Source organism: Sarcophilus harrisii, chromosome 2 (assembly GCF_902635505.1).
Source record: "Sarcophilus harrisii chromosome 2, mSarHar1.11, whole genome shotgun sequence".
Classification (NCBI taxonomy): domain Eukaryota; kingdom Metazoa; phylum Chordata; class Mammalia; order Dasyuromorphia; family Dasyuridae; genus Sarcophilus; species Sarcophilus harrisii.
In genome coordinates this window covers 642,701,923-642,722,136 of record NC_045427.1, presented here as the reverse complement: position 1 = coordinate 642,722,136, position 20,214 = coordinate 642,701,923, and the positions used below count along the sequence as shown (strand labels likewise).

The 20,214-nt window shown below is 43.1% G+C and overlaps 1 protein-coding gene and 1 long non-coding RNA gene across 36 annotated transcripts in view; one reads left to right on the top strand and one right to left on the bottom strand.

Annotated features, from left to right (window-relative positions):
- Positions 1–20,214, bottom strand: part of ANK3 (ankyrin 3) — a 592,702-nt gene that overhangs the window by 93,408 nt on the left and 479,080 nt on the right. For 34 of the 35 annotated variants that reach the window (XM_031956914.1, XM_031956919.1, XM_031956910.1 and 31 more), the window contains one exon: positions 729–852. In XM_031956914.1, the coding sequence (XP_031812774.1) occupies positions 729–852 (124 nt within the window). Of the gene's footprint in view, positions 1–728; positions 853–2,174; positions 3,931–20,214 lie in introns of those variants that run through there. The other variant, XM_031956942.1, reaches the window with a different exon arrangement.
- Positions 12,851–14,546, top strand: LOC116421995. Its single transcript, XR_004232603.1, has 2 exons — positions 12,851–13,077; positions 14,307–14,546. It is a non-coding gene; the product is annotated as an uncharacterized LOC116421995 (long non-coding RNA).

Here is a 20,214-nt window from a genome sequence, read left to right as displayed (position 1 = left end):
TAGCTTCTTAAAGAGCAGGCTTTCCCATCAGCCCGGACTTTTCATGAGGACACAGAGGCTGCGAGTCAGTGGCATTCCATTGTGTGAGAAGGCTGGGGACCCTCACATACCATCCCATCCTTTGTACAAAGGTCTATTTTAAACATCCTCTGTTCCCTTTCAAACAAAATAATTCAAGGGCTTTCAAGTGCATAACAAAAATGCTTAGAAAGAAGGAGTTTTTTGAATAAATGGCCCTGGAGATTTTTCTTCATTTTCACCATCAAAAATTAAAAATTAAATCATGTCCATCCTTAAACGGAACTGCCAGTTTACATTATTATTCAGATTTCAGAAAGAATGGGGTTAATGCTCCTTCCAATCAACAGGGCCTTGCAAACAGCAGGCTTTTAATTCATGTTGTTGATTTGAATCTTTCTCAACCACAAATACAATTTTTTAAAAGAAGATCAAGTTTACCCTGAAGTTCTCTCAGTTTGGCCAGAATGTTTGAAGTATGACTATAACAGAGGGGGAAGAACAGTTGGGATGCTCAGCCACACAAAATGGACCGGACTAAAAAATCATGACAGAAAAGTAGCCAGGCATGTAGACTAAAAAGGTCACCACTGCATGGAAATGTAGGCCCTTCTTTCCCAGAACATATATGGGAGAATGTAGCAAAGAAACTCAATTTATGGGTCAATCATGGTTGTCTGGGAGCTAAAAGGAATGTCAAAATACAATACCTGGCTGAGCGAGCCCCCATGCTGAAACCTATGTATCCTTCCGCAGGCAGAGAATCGTCTCCCAGCTCTTTCAGATCTTGGGGCCCAAGATATTTGTCCGTATCTCCTGTCATTGCGTCTTCACCTGCCGGGAGAAAGTGAGCAAAAAATCAGAAGGCTCCGATTTCCCTCGTGGCCAAAGCACTCCCTAAAAGCCCTGTTCCTCCGCTGGCTGCCAGCAGAGAAACAATCAGTTGGCATTCCTGCCCCTTCCCGAGCCTCGCCCCCATCCCCACCCCCAGGGCTTTTTGGAATTTCAACCAGAGAATGAAATTTGACTAGCAAAAGTTCAAGAGAAAAGGAAATCTAGAGAGAGGTTAGTATGGAATAAAAAAGGAAAAGAAAATCCCCAAGAGCTGCTCCTGTGGGCCAAGTGCCAATGAAACCCAGTGCCCCCGGGATCCCCAGAAAGATAGATTTTGGTCCCCAAATCGGGTGGAGGCAGCCAGAACTTCTGGACTTTACCAGTGCTAGTGATGAGAGCTACTTGTTTGAATGGACACAGTTTCCAGGACAAAGTTAGGAGACTATGACAGCTCTTCAATTTGTGTAAGTTAAAAAGCTCAGGCTTTCCCCGCCCCCTCTCCAATTTTTCCTTCTATCCTTGTTGGGTGAAACTTTAATAAAAAAAAAACAATCTTTTATTATCCGGAGTCTCGATTAGTGAATAATAATAATAATAATAATAATAATAATAATAAAAACTCAAGAAAAGTAGAGTCCAAAGCCTTGAATCCTCAAGTGCTCTGGGACTACAAAAAAATTTAATATTCCTTTCAATTGGGAGAGGATTTTCAATCCAATGAGAAATGCAAACTTAAAGGGCTCTGAAACCACCTTTGAGTGAGGGGGATTAAACTTCGGCAAAGCCAACCCCCCCCCCCCCCCCAACAAAGAGTTAACAGGACGATCTCTGCCTGATCACCGAAGCATGTCATTACATCACGCAGGAGCCACATTCCCCAAGTGACAGGGCAAGTTTAAAATGATCCTTTGCCCTTTGGGGAGCTTTCCTCACCCTGATAAAAAAGCAGCCCCTCGGCTCCACTACCGACTTTGCTTTGGAAATCCACCATTCCCCTTTTCTGTTTTTAAAAGGATAAAAAAAAAAAAAAAAAGGTCTCCTGGCCGGAGAGTTTGCCAGAGCTGGCTATTGTGTGGTCTCAAAGGTAAATGATTCATGGACTCGCTCTGTCCAATTTCTTCCTTCAGAATTTCCATTTGCTCAACTGGGAAAGGTGGGGAGAGTTTAAAGATATTTGCAAAAAGTTCTCAAAATACAACAAAGGGCACCAACAGCCCCTCCGGGCTTGTTCCCGGGACCCGAGGGGCTCATTTAAGTGAGCTGGTCCGCACACGCACCGTAGCTGCCACACAAACACCAGACACCCCAAAGAGAAACCTTACTCGCTTGCAAAGCCATGGTTTCCCCCGAGCCGGGCTAGGAAACCAGAACCGGCACCGGCACCAGCCAACGCGCTCCCGGGCGTTTCCGAGGATTCCCACGAGTGTCTCCGGCCGAGATTCCGAACCGCGCTCCGAACCCCCGGAGGGCCAGCGCCCCGCGGGCCGGCTCACTGTCCGCGCCTCCGGCGCCCGGCTCCGGCCGGCATCGCGGGCTCTGGGCGGGCGCGGGCGGGCTCACGCCCCATCGTTTCCCACCGTGCGGAGGGCGGCGAGGCGAGGGAAAGGAGTAGAACGCCAAACATCCGGCGGTCCCCGATTGTGGCAACTCTCCCTTCTCTTCACGCGGGAGACATCCTGGTAAAGCTGCTCCTGATTGGATTAAAAGCTTCGTGGGCCAAGCTCGGCTGCCCCGACCCCGGCCCCGGGCCGGGAGGCGTTATTTGTATGTAAATGTGCGGAGCGCGCAGCGCGGCCGGGGAACTTTTCCTGTAATTCGATCCGGGGCTACTGAGCCGGGCCTGAAATTCACTAGACCGCTGGCCTGAAATTCACTAGACCGCTGGCCTGAAATTCACTAGACCGCCGGCCTGAAATCGACCAGAGCCAGCGGGCCGGGGGCTCGGAGCAGCGGGCGGGGCAGCCGCCGGTGCCGGAGGCCGAGCGGGGCGGGAAGGGGCGGCCGGGCGCCGGCGGGGGCGTCGGGAGGCGGCCGCCTCTCGGAACGGTCTCCTCCTTACGCCGTCAGGTGGGAAGGGAAAAAAGGCAGCCCAGAGGACCTGCCCTGCGGCGGGGAAACGGCGGGGGACCGCGGGGAAGCGCCCTGGGACCGGCTGCGAAACAACAAAAGCCCGAGCGGCTTTTTCCGAAGCCTGGCGAGGAGACGGGCCGGGCTCAACGGCCGGAGCAAAGGAGCCTGGCTTTGCACGGGGTCAGCTCGCTGTGGACGCGCTAGAAAGTCACTAACGTGTGTCTCACACACACACACACACTCACACACTCAGCGGGCATTACAGGAGGGAGGCGGAGGGAGGGAAGAAGCGAGGGGAGCCCACTAATGTTTTCTCCCGTCCGTGGGCGCCGCGTCCCTGAGCCGCTCCCCCCCGTGCACCGTTTGTTTCCCTGGGGAAAATGTTGGGCTCGTGGGGAAAACCTCCCTCAGTTCTGAGGCTGTTACAGTGTAACGGGGGGCAGAGAAGGGCTCTCCAATTCTCTCAGGAGGAGGAGCTTGCGGTTGCGAGACGAGGAGGCCGAGAGTTACAGAAGACAGGGTGCTGGATTTGCGGTCAGAGGAGCCGGATTCAAATCCTGCTCCGGCCTCTCCCTTCCCCCGTGGGCCGTGTGGACGAGCTATTTAACTTGCCTGGGATTACTGTTTACTCTATTGTAAAAGAAATCGATTAGATCCGATCTCTCTGCCTTCCTCAGGTGCTCCAAAGTCTGGGAATCTATGATCCACTGAGTGCCTCAAACTAGTACAATATTCCTGGGCCCCCTTAGCCTGGCTTACAGTGACTTTGAATTATTAATAAAGGAGCAAACTTGCTTCGCAAACAACTTTAGATATATTCAGTTGGAATCCCTCACTTCTTAGCTCCCTTCTTTTTCAGTGTTCTCCAACTCCCCATGACTGCATTTGGGTTTTTGGTTTTGTTTTGTTTTTGTACGTTTTAGCTTTTGGAAGGGGTTGCCATTCCTCTCCCCAGTTCATTTTACAGATGGGGAAACTGAGGCAGAGATTCCCTTGTCCAAGTTCACCTAGCTAGTAAGTAAGTATCTGAGACTGGATTTGAACTCGGGGCTTCCTAATTCTAGAACCAGTGCTCCATCCACTGCACCGTTTATCTAGCCTGATATTTATTAATTCGGGAGGACATTTGCAGGCCAGTTATGTTTCTTTGATGATAGGATTTCAGGGAGCCTTAGAGATGGTGATGTAAAAATCCATGAAATTAGGAAAACTAAGATCTCTCCGTATGGAACAAATTTTCAACTCTAGAATAAGCTGTGGAGACATCAGCCTCAATTTCCTCATCTATAAAATAGGAATAAAAATACTACTTGATAGGACTCATTGGTATATCATGGACTGTTATGAAGGTAAGAGGAGATATTAATTTAGGCAAGAAATTATCTTGGAGATGAATTTTTTTTTTTTTACAGAAAGGCAGATCTAAAAGGTGAGATCCCTCAAGTAGTAAGTAGAGAGCCAGCATGTGAACCTGGGTTTTCTGGCTTGAAATTCAGAACCGGTTTTTATACTGCCATAGTCTCCTCTGGCAGTGAGGTGCCCATTCTAGCGAAAACCAGCTTTGAGCCCAAAACAAACAAAAAGAAGCCTTCTGGCCTTTTCATTGGAGTTCTCCTTGCAGAGATTTCTTGTCTCCAAGTCCTAGCAAAGGGTTATTCTTGAACCTGCATTCCACACTGACTTAGCTGCTTTCATAGCTCTCCAAGGCTGGGCTCAGGGTAATCAGCCACAGGCCACACCCTTCCAGTTGTCTGCTGGAGGCAGTCTGAGCCACCAAAATGGGCACAATGGTCTCTACTGCCAGCCCGGGGCACCCTTCCATTTGCGATGGTCAAACTTTTAAAAAGTTTTTAAGACTTTTTTAAAAAATCACTTTTAAAAAGAAACAGTTGTTATTCTGGATGATGAAACAAAGTATGGTCAAAGCTCAAAAAAGATAGAGAAATGGGGAAAGGAGAGCATTTCAAATCAATGAACAAACGGATATTAAAAGCCTACTGGGTGGGAGACGCTGTACTGTGTGCTCAGGATGCAGAGACAAAAATGAAACACACCTTCCCCTCAGGATGCTTACTTTCTATAAAGGGAGACAACATGATTCCCCTGGCTGAAATCCCACCCTTTAACCCCTTCTAATTTCAAATTTTTTCCTTTTAAAATTATTTCTTAATTATTGGGACCCCTTCATACTATCCTGAACATAGCTTGAGATAAATATAAAAAATATATACATGCACATGTGTATATTGTATATGTATATAATTATACATATTATATATACATATGTGCATATGTATGGATATATATATAAAATACACACACACACACACATATATATATAAACCTGCACCTAGGTGGCACAGTGGATACAGCTGTGGCCCTGGAGCCATGAAGATCTGAGTTCAAATGCTGCTCTAGCTGTGTGACCCTAGGCAAATCACTTAACACTGTTTGCCTCAGTTTCTGCATCAAGAAAATGAGCTGGAGAAAGAAATCACAAACTATTCCATTAGCTCTGCCAAGAAAGAGAGTCAAACATGACCAAGGCTCAAAGGACACAATAACAAAGCCGTTTGTACGTTGCTTGCCCCACAAGGGCACTATGGGAAAGCACCCCAAAATGTGGGTTGCTCTGGTTATTGAAATGTAGTCATTAGTTGAGACTAAGCACTTAGGAGTAGGTCAGTCCCCTCCTTTAGGTCATTAGCAAAACCTCATTTACTGCACACAGTGTGATTATCCACCTGTGGCCTTGGTTCTGAAGCACTGAGTAGGTTCTGACTATGACAGATTCTTGGGGGAGGAGAAGGGCCTTCTGAGGACCTTGGTTCTGAAGGGCAACATTTACGTGAATGGGCCAAGTGTGGATGGACACATCCAAAAATACATCCAAAAGGAATTCTGAAAGCTGGATGGAGATTAAGAGTAGAGAGATGGAGATTAAGGTTGACCAGGGTGTTCTAGAGAGGACTCCTTTGTGCCATTTATGGGCAGCTGCACTTGTGGTCTGACCTCCAAAGGTGATCTCTAATCTGGAGAATTGAATAGGCTCCCTTCTCCTCTCCTTGGCCTTCAAGATCCAGTTCGGATGTCATCTCCTCTTTGTAGTCTTCCCTGATTCCCTTAGCAGAAAGTCTCCTCTGCCTCTTCTCAGTGTCCAGTATGGCCCCTGGCTTTCTCTTTAGCCCTCATCACACTCTCCCTATCCCATCATCTCTATGTCATGTGATCTCTAGCTCTTTTCAGGGCTTAATTTAAGTTCTGAATCCTTTCCCAGGTCCCCTGATTATTAGCTATCCCCTGTCCCTGTCACTTGAATTTATTTTGAATAGATCATATTTATGTACATAAAATATATTTTTACATATCTCCCTAATCACTTTGGCCTTATTTTGTATATATGTATATATATCGTATATATGTTTATGTGTATATATACATATACATACATATATTATACATATACATACATACATATATATATATATACACATACATACATATATATTATATACACACACACACATACACACTTATAAACTTGTGAGCCACTCCCTCCCCATCATTTTGGAATAGTTGTATTTGTTCTATTTGTTGAGGTCTGGGAAGCTGTTGTGGCCCCTCAAGGCAAGGGACTGTCTTCCCTCTGTGTCTTCCCAGTGCCTGACACTTGACACCTGCCTGCTGACTGACCACAGCTCCTCTGGGTTGGCTGTTGTTTCCTTGCCTCATTGACTGTAAGCAACTCAAGGTCCAAGGTTGTATTTTTTCTCATTTTTCTCATCCTGTCCTCATGTGACCAATACCATTAGATAATCCTAAGATATTTTCTAGGGAATTGGGTGGTCAGTGGATAGAGTCTTGGCCATGGAGAGGACATGAGTTCAAATCTGCCCTGGGACACTTATTAGCTTGACCATGTTGGGCCCGGTTTCCTCATGGAGAAGGAAATGGCAAAGAACTCCAGCATCTTTACCAAGAAAACCCCCAGTAGGATCGTGAGGAGTCGGGACACAAATGCCACCAGCACTATCGGCAGCCCTGCCTGCTCTCCCAGTCCATCACCACTAGTTTGGCTTCTCCCTCTCAATCATGGCCCTCTAGGTAGCCAGTTTAACTATAACCCATCCTCTCCCTCGGATACGTTGCTCACGAAAGCCTCGCCAAGATCCAGGCCTGGGTTCACCCCACCATCTGCCCTTCCCTCCTCCTCTTGCACTGCTGAACTTTGCTGAAGGAAGTTACCCAACTGTACTAACTGGTTCCACTACAAATTTATGTTATCTTAATTTTACTTGCTCCTCACAAGCCCTTTTATTCATCCCTGGTTGACTCTCTGGGGTTCTTGGGCAGAGGCTGTCTCACCTTTTCTTCTCAATCCTCCCCCTCTGGCCCCTTCCTAGCTCCTTTTCACCAGAAGACCTCCTATTTCCATGGGAAAATAGAGGTCATTATTATTGAGCTACCTCACTCCCAATTATACACCTCATAGTGCCTCTACATAATCCCAGATTTTTCTGCTCTCTCCTAGACAAAATACTTGATCCCCTCCCCTCCCATCTTTCTGGGAAATGCTTGTCTTAGTCCCTTTTCCTCTCCTCCTTTGCAACCCCTCTGGAGAGGCTGGAATCTTCCCTGCAGGCAGTAAATATACTAGGGTTTCTTTCCTTCTTAAAGGACCTTCAGTTGACCCTACTCCTCCCTTAAGTAAATACTACCCGAGATCTCCATTTCAATGTCAAATTCTTCTAAAGGGCACCCATTCTCCATTTTGCCTTCTCTACTCCCCAGTCTTTATTTACTTCCGGGTGGATTCCCTCCCAGAACCCATCACTCAGCTCAAATGGCTTTCTTGATGCTTCTGAAGGCACTTCTTTCTTGGTTTATATGTTGCTTCCTTCCCCTGGGTCTCAGTTCCTTTCCTCTATGCTTGACCCTTTCTTGGGTTAGTTTTAGACTAAACAGAATTATGGAGATAACTTGTGTTCACAATCAAATACAGACTATGTCACATGTCAATATGTCTGAAATAGGACTTGTACTCTCTTTATACCTCCTCCCTCCTCTAAAGATTTCCATTTTTTCTGAGGCTACACTCCTTTTGAGATTCAAAACCAAGCCATCCTTGACTCTTTCCTCTTGCTCCATAGACAATCAAATGCCAAATTTTGTAAATACTCTCTACCCAGCATCTCATATATATTCCCTTCTCTCTTTTTCAAATAGCCATTCCCTAATCTAGGGCCTGGCTTCTCACCCAGGACATCGCTATAGCCTTCTAATTGCTCTCCCTGCTTCCAGTACTTTCCCACTCCAATATTTTTTCTCACATACTTCCAACATCTTCCTCTAGTAGAGAGATGTGCTCATATCACTCTCCTGCCAAAGAATCTTCAATGGCTACTTAGTACTTCTAGGATAAAATTGAGGTTTCTCAACAGGTTTCGTGGTCTGGCTTCTGCTTCCCTTTCCCTAACTTTTTCATATTACTCACTTTCAGGCATTTTATTTCTGGGCCAAACTGACCTAGTTGCAGACTCTTTGCCCTAGCCAGGAGTTCATTGGGCTCCTCTTAGAACCCTTAGCTTCTTTCAAGACTCCTGAAGCTTGCAAATCATTGAGTTGCTCCGACCTCAGTTTCCTCAGTTTGCAAAATGAAATGATTGAACGAGATGACAGCCTGTGTCCCTTCCAGTTCTCAGCCCCTAACTCTGTAACCCTCCCTGTGTTACCATATTCTTTCCTCCTCAAATTTCCTTGTATTCACTTTTCTGCTTCTAGGGTCTGACTCCTAAATGAAAGTTGCCTCTTTGAAAACTGTCTATTTTTCCTTTATGTCCTTTGTATCCTCAGGGCCAATTCCAATGCCTTGTACATGGTAGGCATTTAATTAATTTATTTCTTGAGTTGAATTGAATTAGAAAGAACTAGATTTTCGGTAAGTAAATAAAGGGAGTTGGCCCATATTAATTGCTAAGGTCCCTTCTAACTTGGAAATGCTTGGATTCTATGAAATAGTTTTTCAGAATCTTAAAGTTCACTAAGACGTCATTGGCTCCACAAAATTTGCGATGATTATTTCTATACCTTAACAAACCTTTCTTATTCTGTTTAGTCATTCCTGCCTTCTTATGTTAACAACAGGACTAGAAGAAAACAAATAGACAGATACACAGACACTTCCACAGCCAAGTCTCATGCTACAAACACAGTCACATATGAAAACCAACCAAAAAAAAAAAAAAAAAACCATTAAAATAAAAGCAAATGAACAGAACATCTTTACTTAGTTCTAGGTCTATGGTCCCATACTTCTCAGACCCACCTTGATTTCTTTAAGGGGTGTTATAGCTAAGACTAATTGCCTTTGTTGTTGTTCTGTCATTTCAGTCACATTCACCACTTTGAGAACCCATTTGGGGTTTTCCTGGCAAAGACACTGCAGTGCTTTGCCGTTTCCCACTCTAGTTCATTTTACAGAAGAGGAAACTGAGATAAATAGGGTTAAATGACCAGCCCATATCACACAGCTGGTATCTAAAGTTAGATTTGAAATCGGATCTTCCTGACTCCAACCCTGGCACTTTATGTCCCCATCTAACTGCCTCTAATTTTGTTCAAACTAAATTGAAATATTGCATGGCTGATTATGATTATGATTATTATCCATAGCCATTCAACGTATACCAGCCTAGTAACCCAAATGGGAAAAACAAAGTGGATGAAGAACATATAAATTGCTCAGATTTAGAATATATGGTTCATTGAGTTAAATCAGAATATATCATATTTGTATATAGTATAAAATTCAATAATATTTGCATACATATAAATATATAGTATATTTGATTTTGGACTGGCATTTTAGTTAGCAAAGTACTGGTCCAAAGTTTAACAGGAGATTGCATCTGGGAAACTGTCACTCTTTTAACAATCCCAAATTAGTCTCTAAACAAAAACAAAAACAAAAAAAATCAAACAAAACAAAGCAAAAGTAATCTTTTTTAACCCACCATCCTCATGATGTAGTATGTTTATCTGTCAATCACAAGACATTATGATCAAAAGTACCGGTAGCCTCGGGGCAGTTAGGTGGCAGTGGAGAGAGCACCAGCCCTGAAATCAGGAAGACCTGAGTTCAAATCTGTCCTCAGACACTTAACACTTCCTGGCTGTGTGACTCTGGGCAAGTCACTTAACCCCAATTGCCTCAGCAAAGCAAACAAAAAGCTATTTTTAAAAGTATAGGCAGCCTTAAAGGTTATAGGGAGAGGAATGGTAGGTGGCTTTACAGAGTAATACCAATCAAACTGGCACAGAGATGATTTAAAAGATTAACCATCAAAGAAATGTGTTCCTGGCAAGTCTATGGGTTAGCCATGTAAATGAAAAAAGGGGTTGATACTAGATGGGCAATCTTAAGTATTTTACTAGGGGCCTCCAACATTGAAAAGTCTAATAAAGAGCCTCCAGTGTATTGGGCAGATCTTCTATGGAGAAATTATGGAGAGAAGGCTAAAAATCCTATAGGGGGAGAAGACGAAGGATCAACTGATATTTGTATGAGCGAAGAAGTCAATGTACCTTGAGGTTCATTGGAAGGAATCTGAGAGGACATCCAATTCAATATCCCCTTTTTACAAATGAGACAACCCAGTCCCAGAAAGGTCTAATCATTTCCATTTTCAATGGGAAGTAAACAACAGATCTAAAATGAAAACCTGGTTCTCTGCCTCCAAATTCTACGTTGTTTATCTAGCTATTGCCTGAGAACATTTCTCCTTGATGGAAGAATTTACCAAATTGTACTTGTCTATTTCTTAAGGCTGACCATAATGTGAAGAAATGAATGAAATGGTTTGTTTTATTTAAAAGTATATTTCACACTCTAGTTTCTCTTTTCTTTTTTCTTTTTTCTTTTTTTTTTTTTTTAATTTGGAAGGGACTTGTGATAGGCACTGGGCAATAATCTAAGGATCTTAAAGAGCTTATTTCTTTCTTGCTGAATCCCATGACATCAGAGCATCCTAAGATTTTTAAGGCGGGACAGAAATCCTTGTGTGTGAACTGAATGACTCAATGATCTATTTAATCACATTTATTTACAATAACTAATAGGTCAAATGACCTATCATGATGTTTGGGGGTAGTCTGAGATACACCACGGGTGTGGACAGAAAACAGGTAGAGAGCTAAGTTTGAAATTTGAGAATTTGCTTTCCAGTCCTGGTTCTGTGATGACTACCCATGTGACCAATCTTGGCTAAGTTATTTACTTTCTATTCCTTTGTATAATGGAGTTGAGGGGAAAATGACCTCTAAAAATGGCCTTTCTAGCTCAAAATCTATGAAACTGTCATAGCTATGGTTTTTCTGTTAAGATTAGACAGGAAAAACAGAATTATTGTCTCTCTACTCAAGTGACTTGGGGACAATCTTCATCCTGTTATAACCTACAGGAACACAGGTTTTGACCTGGATGTAAGGAATTCTAAAGATCCATCTAGGGCCACAAGCTCCCTTCCCTCTCCAGTCTCCTCAGTTTTACTTTTAAAACCAAGTGTTAAGAGAGTGAATTGCTCAGATCATGGCCCAGATCAGTCATGGAGTGAGTTGCCCAGATTTGGGCCCCTGGTGGATGGCAAGAGACCAGAGGTAGATTCTGAATCAGGTCCTTCGATGCCAAATTCAAGGTGATCTTTTCTCTGAACCATGTTACTAACTAAGCAGAAAAAAAAAATTCAACAATTGTCCTGAACTTCAATTGTCAAGTTCTTTCTCTGTGGGGCAACAAGATACAAAGACAAGGACTTTTTGTTCCAGCCCTGGGTTACAGTATGTATCTACGTGAGTAAACAGCATATACAAAGTATTAACTTTTGCACAAGAGGAAGAGATCTGGAAAGACCCGTGTAGGAGGCAGCGTGAAGAAAACAAGGGACTAACCAAGGGGAACTGAGGACACGGGGGATCGCTCGGACGAAACCCCCTTGGAGATCACTTCTGGAGAAAAGCTAGCAGGCCGGATGGGCAGTAATTTCAAATAAGACTCTTAGGGTGGAAGGGAGTCATCTTGTGAAGGGCTTGAAATCTTCTGTCTCCTACTCAAGGCAAAAAGGACCAAGAACGGAAAGTCAAAAAATCCCTGCGCTTCTAACTCAATGGTTCCCGACCATTTTCTTTGAGGACTTAATAAATTGAGAACATCTGTGATGAAAAAAAAATTTACCATGAATTCAGCAATGCTTTTAAATGAATATGTATTTTATTAATCACAACAGCATCTACATACATTTGAAAAACCGTCATACATAGATGTGTGAGACACAAGTTATTCTTGCTTATTGATTATACTGAGTCATAGAATATATTTTGTTGGAGCGAAAGAAGGATCCGAATGACAATTCTTGGTGGGCACGTGGCTTTCCAGAAGATATACAATCATTTCCTGACCCACCCCAGGCCCTTCTGACCACTGATTGTGAGTTACCATTTATAGCCTACATTTTGGAATTGAAGAGATGATACAAAGCAAAGGCAACGCATGTATAATTCAGGCAGTAGATTTCTGAGGCAATAATATGCTACAAAAACAATCAAGGCGTAGGGCTATCTCTTGGGAAAGTTAAGTGGCTACTTGCAAAATTCTGTTCCCAAGTATCTTTAGGAATGGTGAATTAGCATGCTCATAGGATAGTTAGACTTAGAGCTAGAAGGGATCTTAATGATCTAAATCCTTTATTTTCCAGATAGGGAAACTGAGGCAGAGATCGATTAAGTGACTTGCCCAGAGTCAGTGGGTAAGCCAGAATTCAAAATGACTTCAAGTGAAATTTTCTTTTTGCTGTCTTGACCACCTGGAGCTGGGTAAAGAATAAGGAAGGGGGATGCTGGGACTAATCATTTCTAACTCTACCCTTTGAAGCAGGTCACGTTGCAAGATCTTCCAGAAGCATCATTAAGATGTTTAAAGGCTTGCTACTGACTAAAGACCATGTGGCAAGTGGTGACTTTTGTCTGACAAAGGCTGTATCAAGGAAGCATTCCCCAAGCATCCTCCCAGGAATATTCCCTTCTTCCTCCAACGCAAGAAGCTTGAAAAGGAAGGAAGGAACTCGGAAGCAAGAAGTTGCAGAGCCAGCAAGGAGCATTGTGGTAATTTCCAAGGAGAAGGGAAGACTTTCTATGGAGCCTAGAACTTGCAATGACTCATGGGTTCTTGAAGGGGCTGGCCTATGAATGAATGTTTTTCAAGAGTGATGGACTCTACATAAGGAATTTTGGGATCTCAGATGTCATGAGGTTCGGTCCCGCCATTTTAGGAGTTAGGGCAAGGAATGTTTTTCATTCTATCTTTAAATCCCCCTCAAACCTGACACAGTGCTTGGCGCACAGTAGGTGCTTAATAAATAAATACCCATGGGACTGAAATGGGCCAGCTATTTTCCAAACAGCTGAGTGTGTATTAAAGTGCTAGCCTTGGCTGAGCCATAGTAATCATGCACACCCAGTGCCCAGCCCCCAGGGAGCACTTAATAATGTCTGTTGATGGATGGTTGAATGGATGGATGGCTGCCTGAGCAGGGCAACAACAAGCTACTCGTAAGTGAATTAGAAACATTTCTATTGGACATTTTGGAAAGTGCTAGAGAAGGAGAAGAGGAATGCTTTTACATCTCCCTCGTTTTATTATTTTTTTTGCTCTTCGGTCCGGTTCAAAGATAGCTAGAGCTGTTTGCATTTTGCTACCCTGTCTTCTGGAGCATCCTGTCATCATCCTAACTGACATTTGGAGAGTGCTTTAGGTCTGCAAGGTACTTGGTTTACAACAAGCCCTTGAGGTAGACAGCACAAGCACATCATTTCCAGAACTGAGTTCTTCCAGGGTGAAAGGTCATACAGCACTAGAGTTATAAATGGGATTCAGGTCTTTGGGGTCGAAGACTCCTTTGAAGATGCACTTCTGACTCTTATTACCTCCCTGTGAAAGTTGATTCAATTCAACAAGTATTTATCAAGGACCTCCTCTGCGCCAGGCTGTGTGTTAGGTGGCAGGGGAGAGCGAAATGCCCTGCCCTCATTAAGCTTACATTCTAGTGGGCTCAGAGAACACGAACCCAATCAAAATCAATTCAAAACATAGACGATAATTTTTGGGGGTGAGAGGCCATGGTTCTAATGAAAAGGCAGTTTGCTAATGACAGAGCGGGGATTCTAAGGAGCGTGATAGAAGGGCAGGGAAGGGTGATTTCGGGACACTGGAGGAATGGGAACGAGGGAACAGGCAGGGGTAACTTACACTCACTATCATAAATAAAATAGATAACATGGCAGTGCTTGATGGGCACAAAGACCCACGGGCACTTTTATCTTCTGTTACTTAGGCAGGTGACAAACCCTCCGTGCCACAGAAGCTCCACTTCATGAATTTTTGTGGCCTTAAACATTCATCATCTGATAGCCAACCACTGGGAATTAGCAAGGCTCATCCTTGAACAATGAACAGAGGGATCCAGCTCGGGGCCATATTCACGGCCCTTCCAGCTGCCCAGGTGCTGCCAGAGCTCAGGCTTCATTGGTTTAAGGATTCAGGGCTAGCTCTAGCCTCTCGGTTTTAACTCTGATCTCCTAATAAAAAATAATGCTACATCACAGAAGAGAATTTGGCAGTAATTCTGATCTGGCTCTCTCATATAGAGATGAGGAAAGTGAGACCTACTGAGGGGAATGGGCTGGCCCTAGGTGTGTCGTTATTGTTTAATCATTTCAATCATGTCTGACTCTTCATGACACCATTTGGGGTTTTCTTGGCCATGCTACTGGAGTGGTTATCCATCCATTTCCTTCTTCAACTCAATTTACAGAGGAGGAAACTGAGAGAAATAGGGTTAAGTGACTTACTCAAGGTCACACAGCTAGTAAGTGTCTGAGGCTAGAGTTTAACTCATATCCTCTTGACTCCAGGGCCCAGTCTTCCGTTTAGCTACTCTACAGTGAGAGAAAGTAGAATTTGAACTCAGACCTTCTAACTCTTAAGTCCTAAGTCCATTCTGTTACACCATGATGTCAGTCAAGCTTGCTTCTCCTTTCCCCCACCAGCAATAAATAGATACAGTTAGAGTATAATAGACTCATCTCTATCTGCCTCTCTATATAAAGATATAGAGACAGATAGAGATGAGTCTATTTTATGTCTATATATCTTTATATACAGACAGATGTCTTTATATATAGAGATGAGTATATTTTATATATAGAGAGAGACATAGATATATAGAGAGTATAATAGACTCATCTCTATATAGATATATCTGCATATATAGATCTATAGAGATATATCTATATAGATAGAGATGAGTCTTATTACATATATATAGACATAGATATATATAGAGTATAATATATATCTACATAGAGATGAGTCTATTACATATATGTATAGACATAGATATAGAGAGAGCATAATATATCTATTTATCTCTCTCTCTCTCTCTCTCTCTCTCTATATATATATATATATATAGAGAGAGAGAGAGAGAAAGATGCGTCTGTTATCTGTGAGCATATCTGCAGAGATCAAATGTAAGCACGGTGTATAGAAAAAGCACTAGTCTTGACCTTAGTGAAGACCTGGATTCCCATCTTTAACATTTACTAGTTATCAATCCATGTTTATTAAGTGCCTACTGTATACCAGGCATTGTCCCAGACGTGGGGAGGGAACAGAGGCAGTGCAATACAAGGAAACTAAGATGAAATGAAAAATCCCTGCCCTCCAAAAGCTTAAAATCTTCCCAGGGAGATGTGTAATCATTACACATCTAGGTATGTGTAAATATGCTAAAAACAGAGCTACTGGATTTCGGAGTTCATCCATTTGGAAATTCTCTCCGCTCATTCGGAGGGCAGCCCATCTCTGCCGGGCCACCTTTGTGACTCTTGGCCGTGTTTACATCCACCACGAAGACCTACTCCAGTGCCTCTCTGGGGCCTGGTGTTCTCAGAAGCAAACCTTCTCTCTGATGGGCCTACCGTGCATGAGAAGCTCTGAGAATGCTGCCAGCACCAGCCTGAGGCCTTGCGAAGAACTAAGCTGACTAAAAGTCTGGCCACTTGGTAAGGAACTCTTTTTGGCCACAGGAATGCATGGAATAAAGAAAAATAATAGAAAATAGTGATTTTGGTGGAGTTGAGAATAGCTAAAGACTATAAACTGGCGGCTTGGGGGGACGTGATCATAGACAAATTTCCTTCATCTTTCTGAGCCTCAGTTTGCTCATCCATAATATAGGGATAATGATATCTTAGTGTTCATTATATATCATATAATGCTACAAAGACATCATGATTAAAGATAATGTTATCTTTAGTGTTTATTTTTCGGGATAAAAATCAGATGATGTAGATCAAGTATTTTGGAAACTTGAAAATACTAAGAATATATCAGTCATTATAATTGTTACCGTAACAGCAAGAGGCGGCATGGTGGGAAACCGGCCTCTGAGTGGAGAAGACCTTCTCCGAGTGCCCCTAGCTTGTCCTCCTCTCTCCTAGTGTCGGGGCGAGTCTCTAAGAAGTTCCCCGGGGGGGGTGGGCTGAGGCTGGCCCACAATGGCAGCCAGGTGGCTCCAACGATGACCTCATGGATTGAGCCAAAAATAGAAGGCCATAAAAACTGGAGTGTGGCCGTGTGGGTGGGGCAGGAGCCATTTTCTCAGTCCCCACGGAACGGGTGTGGTGAGCTCGTAGGATCCAGGGACATGTTCTGTCCCAAGCAGCCCACACGCTCTGCCAGAGGTCCAGGACCATCCCTTCTCGCCATCTGTCCTGGTCTGTCCTGGTCTGCTTCCTGCCTCTGAGGTGTCTCGGGGGCAGCCACGGGGAGCTCTGAAAGTCGTGCTTCCCTTAACACTGCCTAAACTTTGGTATTACCCTACAACCCCACAACACCCCTGCACATACCCCAGGCATGTATACCGAACATGTACATCACACATACACACACACCACACACGTAGTCCATGTGCATCCGTAACCAAACACACACCACACAATACACATAGCTTATAACATGCCACAAAATATACATATAATGCACATCACATACACACCACACGATAAACACACACCACACACATACATGTATATACTACACATGTAGAGACCACACACAATTATATACATACCAAAAATGTATGTGTGTGTATGTATTTATAGACATCACACACAAACATGTATCCATATCATATATATGCCATACACACATGACATATATACATATGTGTCATACACATGCGCAGTATAATATACCCCTGTATATACATACATACACACATGTACATAGACACCCCCCCCCCCCCAGCACTTCTTCCCTCCCCTGATTAATTACATCAGCATCTTTAGCCGGAGCAGCAGACCAGTTCTAATCTTTGCTCTCAAGCCCTGCCCTGTTCTCTGGGACTGGCCAGGCCGCCTGGCTTTTTAAAAACTCTGTAGCGGGCCAGGGCCACAGAGTCCAGGCTAGAGTTTCTAAAGTCATAAGCATGACTCAGGTTGGGAGCTTTTCCAGGCTTGGGGAAGAATAAAAACATCCCTGGTTCTCTCCTTGTTGGGTCATAAACAACCCCCCCAAAAGTCGTTTCTAGGCTGATTGAATCTGATAGACTAAGGCATCCTTGGGACGGACACAGACTTGCCAATACGCCTTAATTCTGACCCAGAAAGCGGCACTGAGTGCAAGGCAAAGGGACTTCCCATTTTAGTGACCCTATTATTAGAGCAACCTTCCCCATTCCTGCCCATCACTCATCTCGGATCCTTGGCGTATTTTTGGCATGTATTTATTTCTGTACATGTCGCCTTTCCTGCCAGAAGGTGAGCTCCTTGAGGTACTGAATGTTTTGTTTTTGTCTCCGAATCCACGCCGACATACATTTATTATGCGCCTCCTTGTACCGGGCTTCTGTGCAAGCCGTGCTGGGGGACCTCAGCGTGCCCAAGTGATTTTGAATGATCACCTGCTGAGAATCCCCAGCACCTGCAGAATTCCCAGCATATAACAAGCACTTAATCAATGCTCACAGATTGACTGGTGGATGAACTGAAAGGAGCCCAAGTTAAAAGAAGCAAGCTCGTTACTTAGAATATTCACATGATTTTCAATCTAGGCCACTGGGGATTTATTTTAAAATGAAGGCCAGACAATGAATTAATTACCACCCCCAAATTGGCCCTATACTGTCAGTAACTCGAGACTTGGAGACTAACGTGAAGCTTTCCAGTTGGAAGGGGCACAGGGGCCATCTGGTCTCCCCTTGACTTGCTCCCCCTGCTCTGTCCCCAACCTGCTTCAGTCAAAGCAGGGGTTTGGAACTTTTTTTTTTTTTTTAAATATCATAGACCCCCTTCTCAGCAGAATGTTTCTAAATGCATAAAATACATAGGATTATAACAAAGGAAACCAAAAGTTAGTGAAAATAAAGATGTAATTTAACATGTATTGGTCAACCTGCCATCTGGGGGAAGGGGTGGGGGAAAGGAAGGAAAAAGTTGGAACAAAAGGATTTGCAAGTGTCAATGATGAAAAATTACCTATGCATATAGCTTGTAAATAAAAAGCTATCATAAAAAAAAAAAAAGAAAATAAAGATGTAATTTTTTTTCCATTCAAGTTCCTAGCCCTCTTGAAATTGAATTCATCCAAGGATGCCAGGTTAAGAAACCCTGATCTATATATTTCCTGTCCATCTCAGCATGGCATATTGAAGAGCATTTGTGTTAGAGTCAGGAAGGACTTTGAGTTTGAATTCCAGGTTCAATACTTATTAACCATAGAACTCAATGGAAGAGTTGTTCCCTCTATGTGGTAAGGCCCTCCAGGTTTCCCTGTTTATGAATAATATCATATTGATCCTATCAAGCCCCGGAACATTACAGGGATCCCTCGGTAAGAGCCATGACTGTACAAAAGAGATTGGTCTAACAAAAAATTCATGAAAAATTAAGCAGAAGAAAATGCCTGTTCTTTGTGGAATAAGACACACACTTGGGTGCCTAATTAGTTCATCAGTTCCTCTCTCCTCTGGAGGCACTACAGGTACAGAGTGAATTGGTCCCCAAATTAAACAGGATCCAGAACAGTAGGCTGGATGGCACTTGGGAAGTTATACTGTATTTTTGATCATCTCACACTGCTTACTAATGCAATGGATCATTGCACAACAGAAATGTGTTCCCTTTGATGCCCCCGTGACTCTTGAGTCTTAGAAGAATTATAAAAGAATCAGCTTTGCTAATGATACAAAGGAAAATGAAGAGATGCTTGAGAGGAACATGTAAGCTGAAGCAAATTCCAGGAATGACTTTTTTTTTTTTGCAAGAAATGGGATAAACTATATATGAACAATCAGAAATGATGTTCTGGTCATGTAGCGAGAGCAAGAGTTGAGTGGAGAGACATAACTCAAGTTCTATCCAGGTGGTCCCAGAATATAAAAAAGCAAAGATCTAGAACAAGATCTCAAGTACATCGGGTTGATTTTACATGGAAGATTTGTGATAGAAAATAGACAATCACAAAAAGAGAAATAATGGGTCTGTTGGGATCAGTGTTGATGGAGGAAAAACTCATATGGATCATACAGATCCACTGAAGAAAATCTGTACAGAGAAATATCATTTTATTGTCTGATTGTTTAACAGTGTTTCACACCAATAATATAATAAGCATTTATTGAATGCCTACTATGTATAAGACTCTTCAGTTCTGGGGATACAAAGATAGAAGACAACATGGACTTATTAACAAGGACAATGTTTTGCTCATCATTGGTTTAATGTGCTCATAAAGCATGCACACATTTGGCATCTATAGTCATTAAATACTTATTGGCAAGGATGTGGTCTTTTTAAAAATTTATTTTGGATCCTAATTGCTACTTAACACACATATTTGAAACCTCCTCACACACTAATCTCTCCCACTTTGGTGGCTTTGGAAAATATCATGGTGGCCGGGGATGGGCGTGATGTCATCTGATAACTGATCAAATGACTACTATCCACTTATAGTAAATCATTAGCCCAGTGCCCCAGCACACAGTAAACACTTAGTAAATACTTTATTCCTCCAATCATATGATCACTGTAAATACTTTATTCCTCCAATCATATGATCACTGTAAATACTTTATTCCTCCAATCATTCAGGCACAGATGTGATCACCGAAGGCATCCACAAAGCATTGCTGCCAGGGTTGAAGTCTTGGGCAAGAAACCCAAAGACCTTCAAAC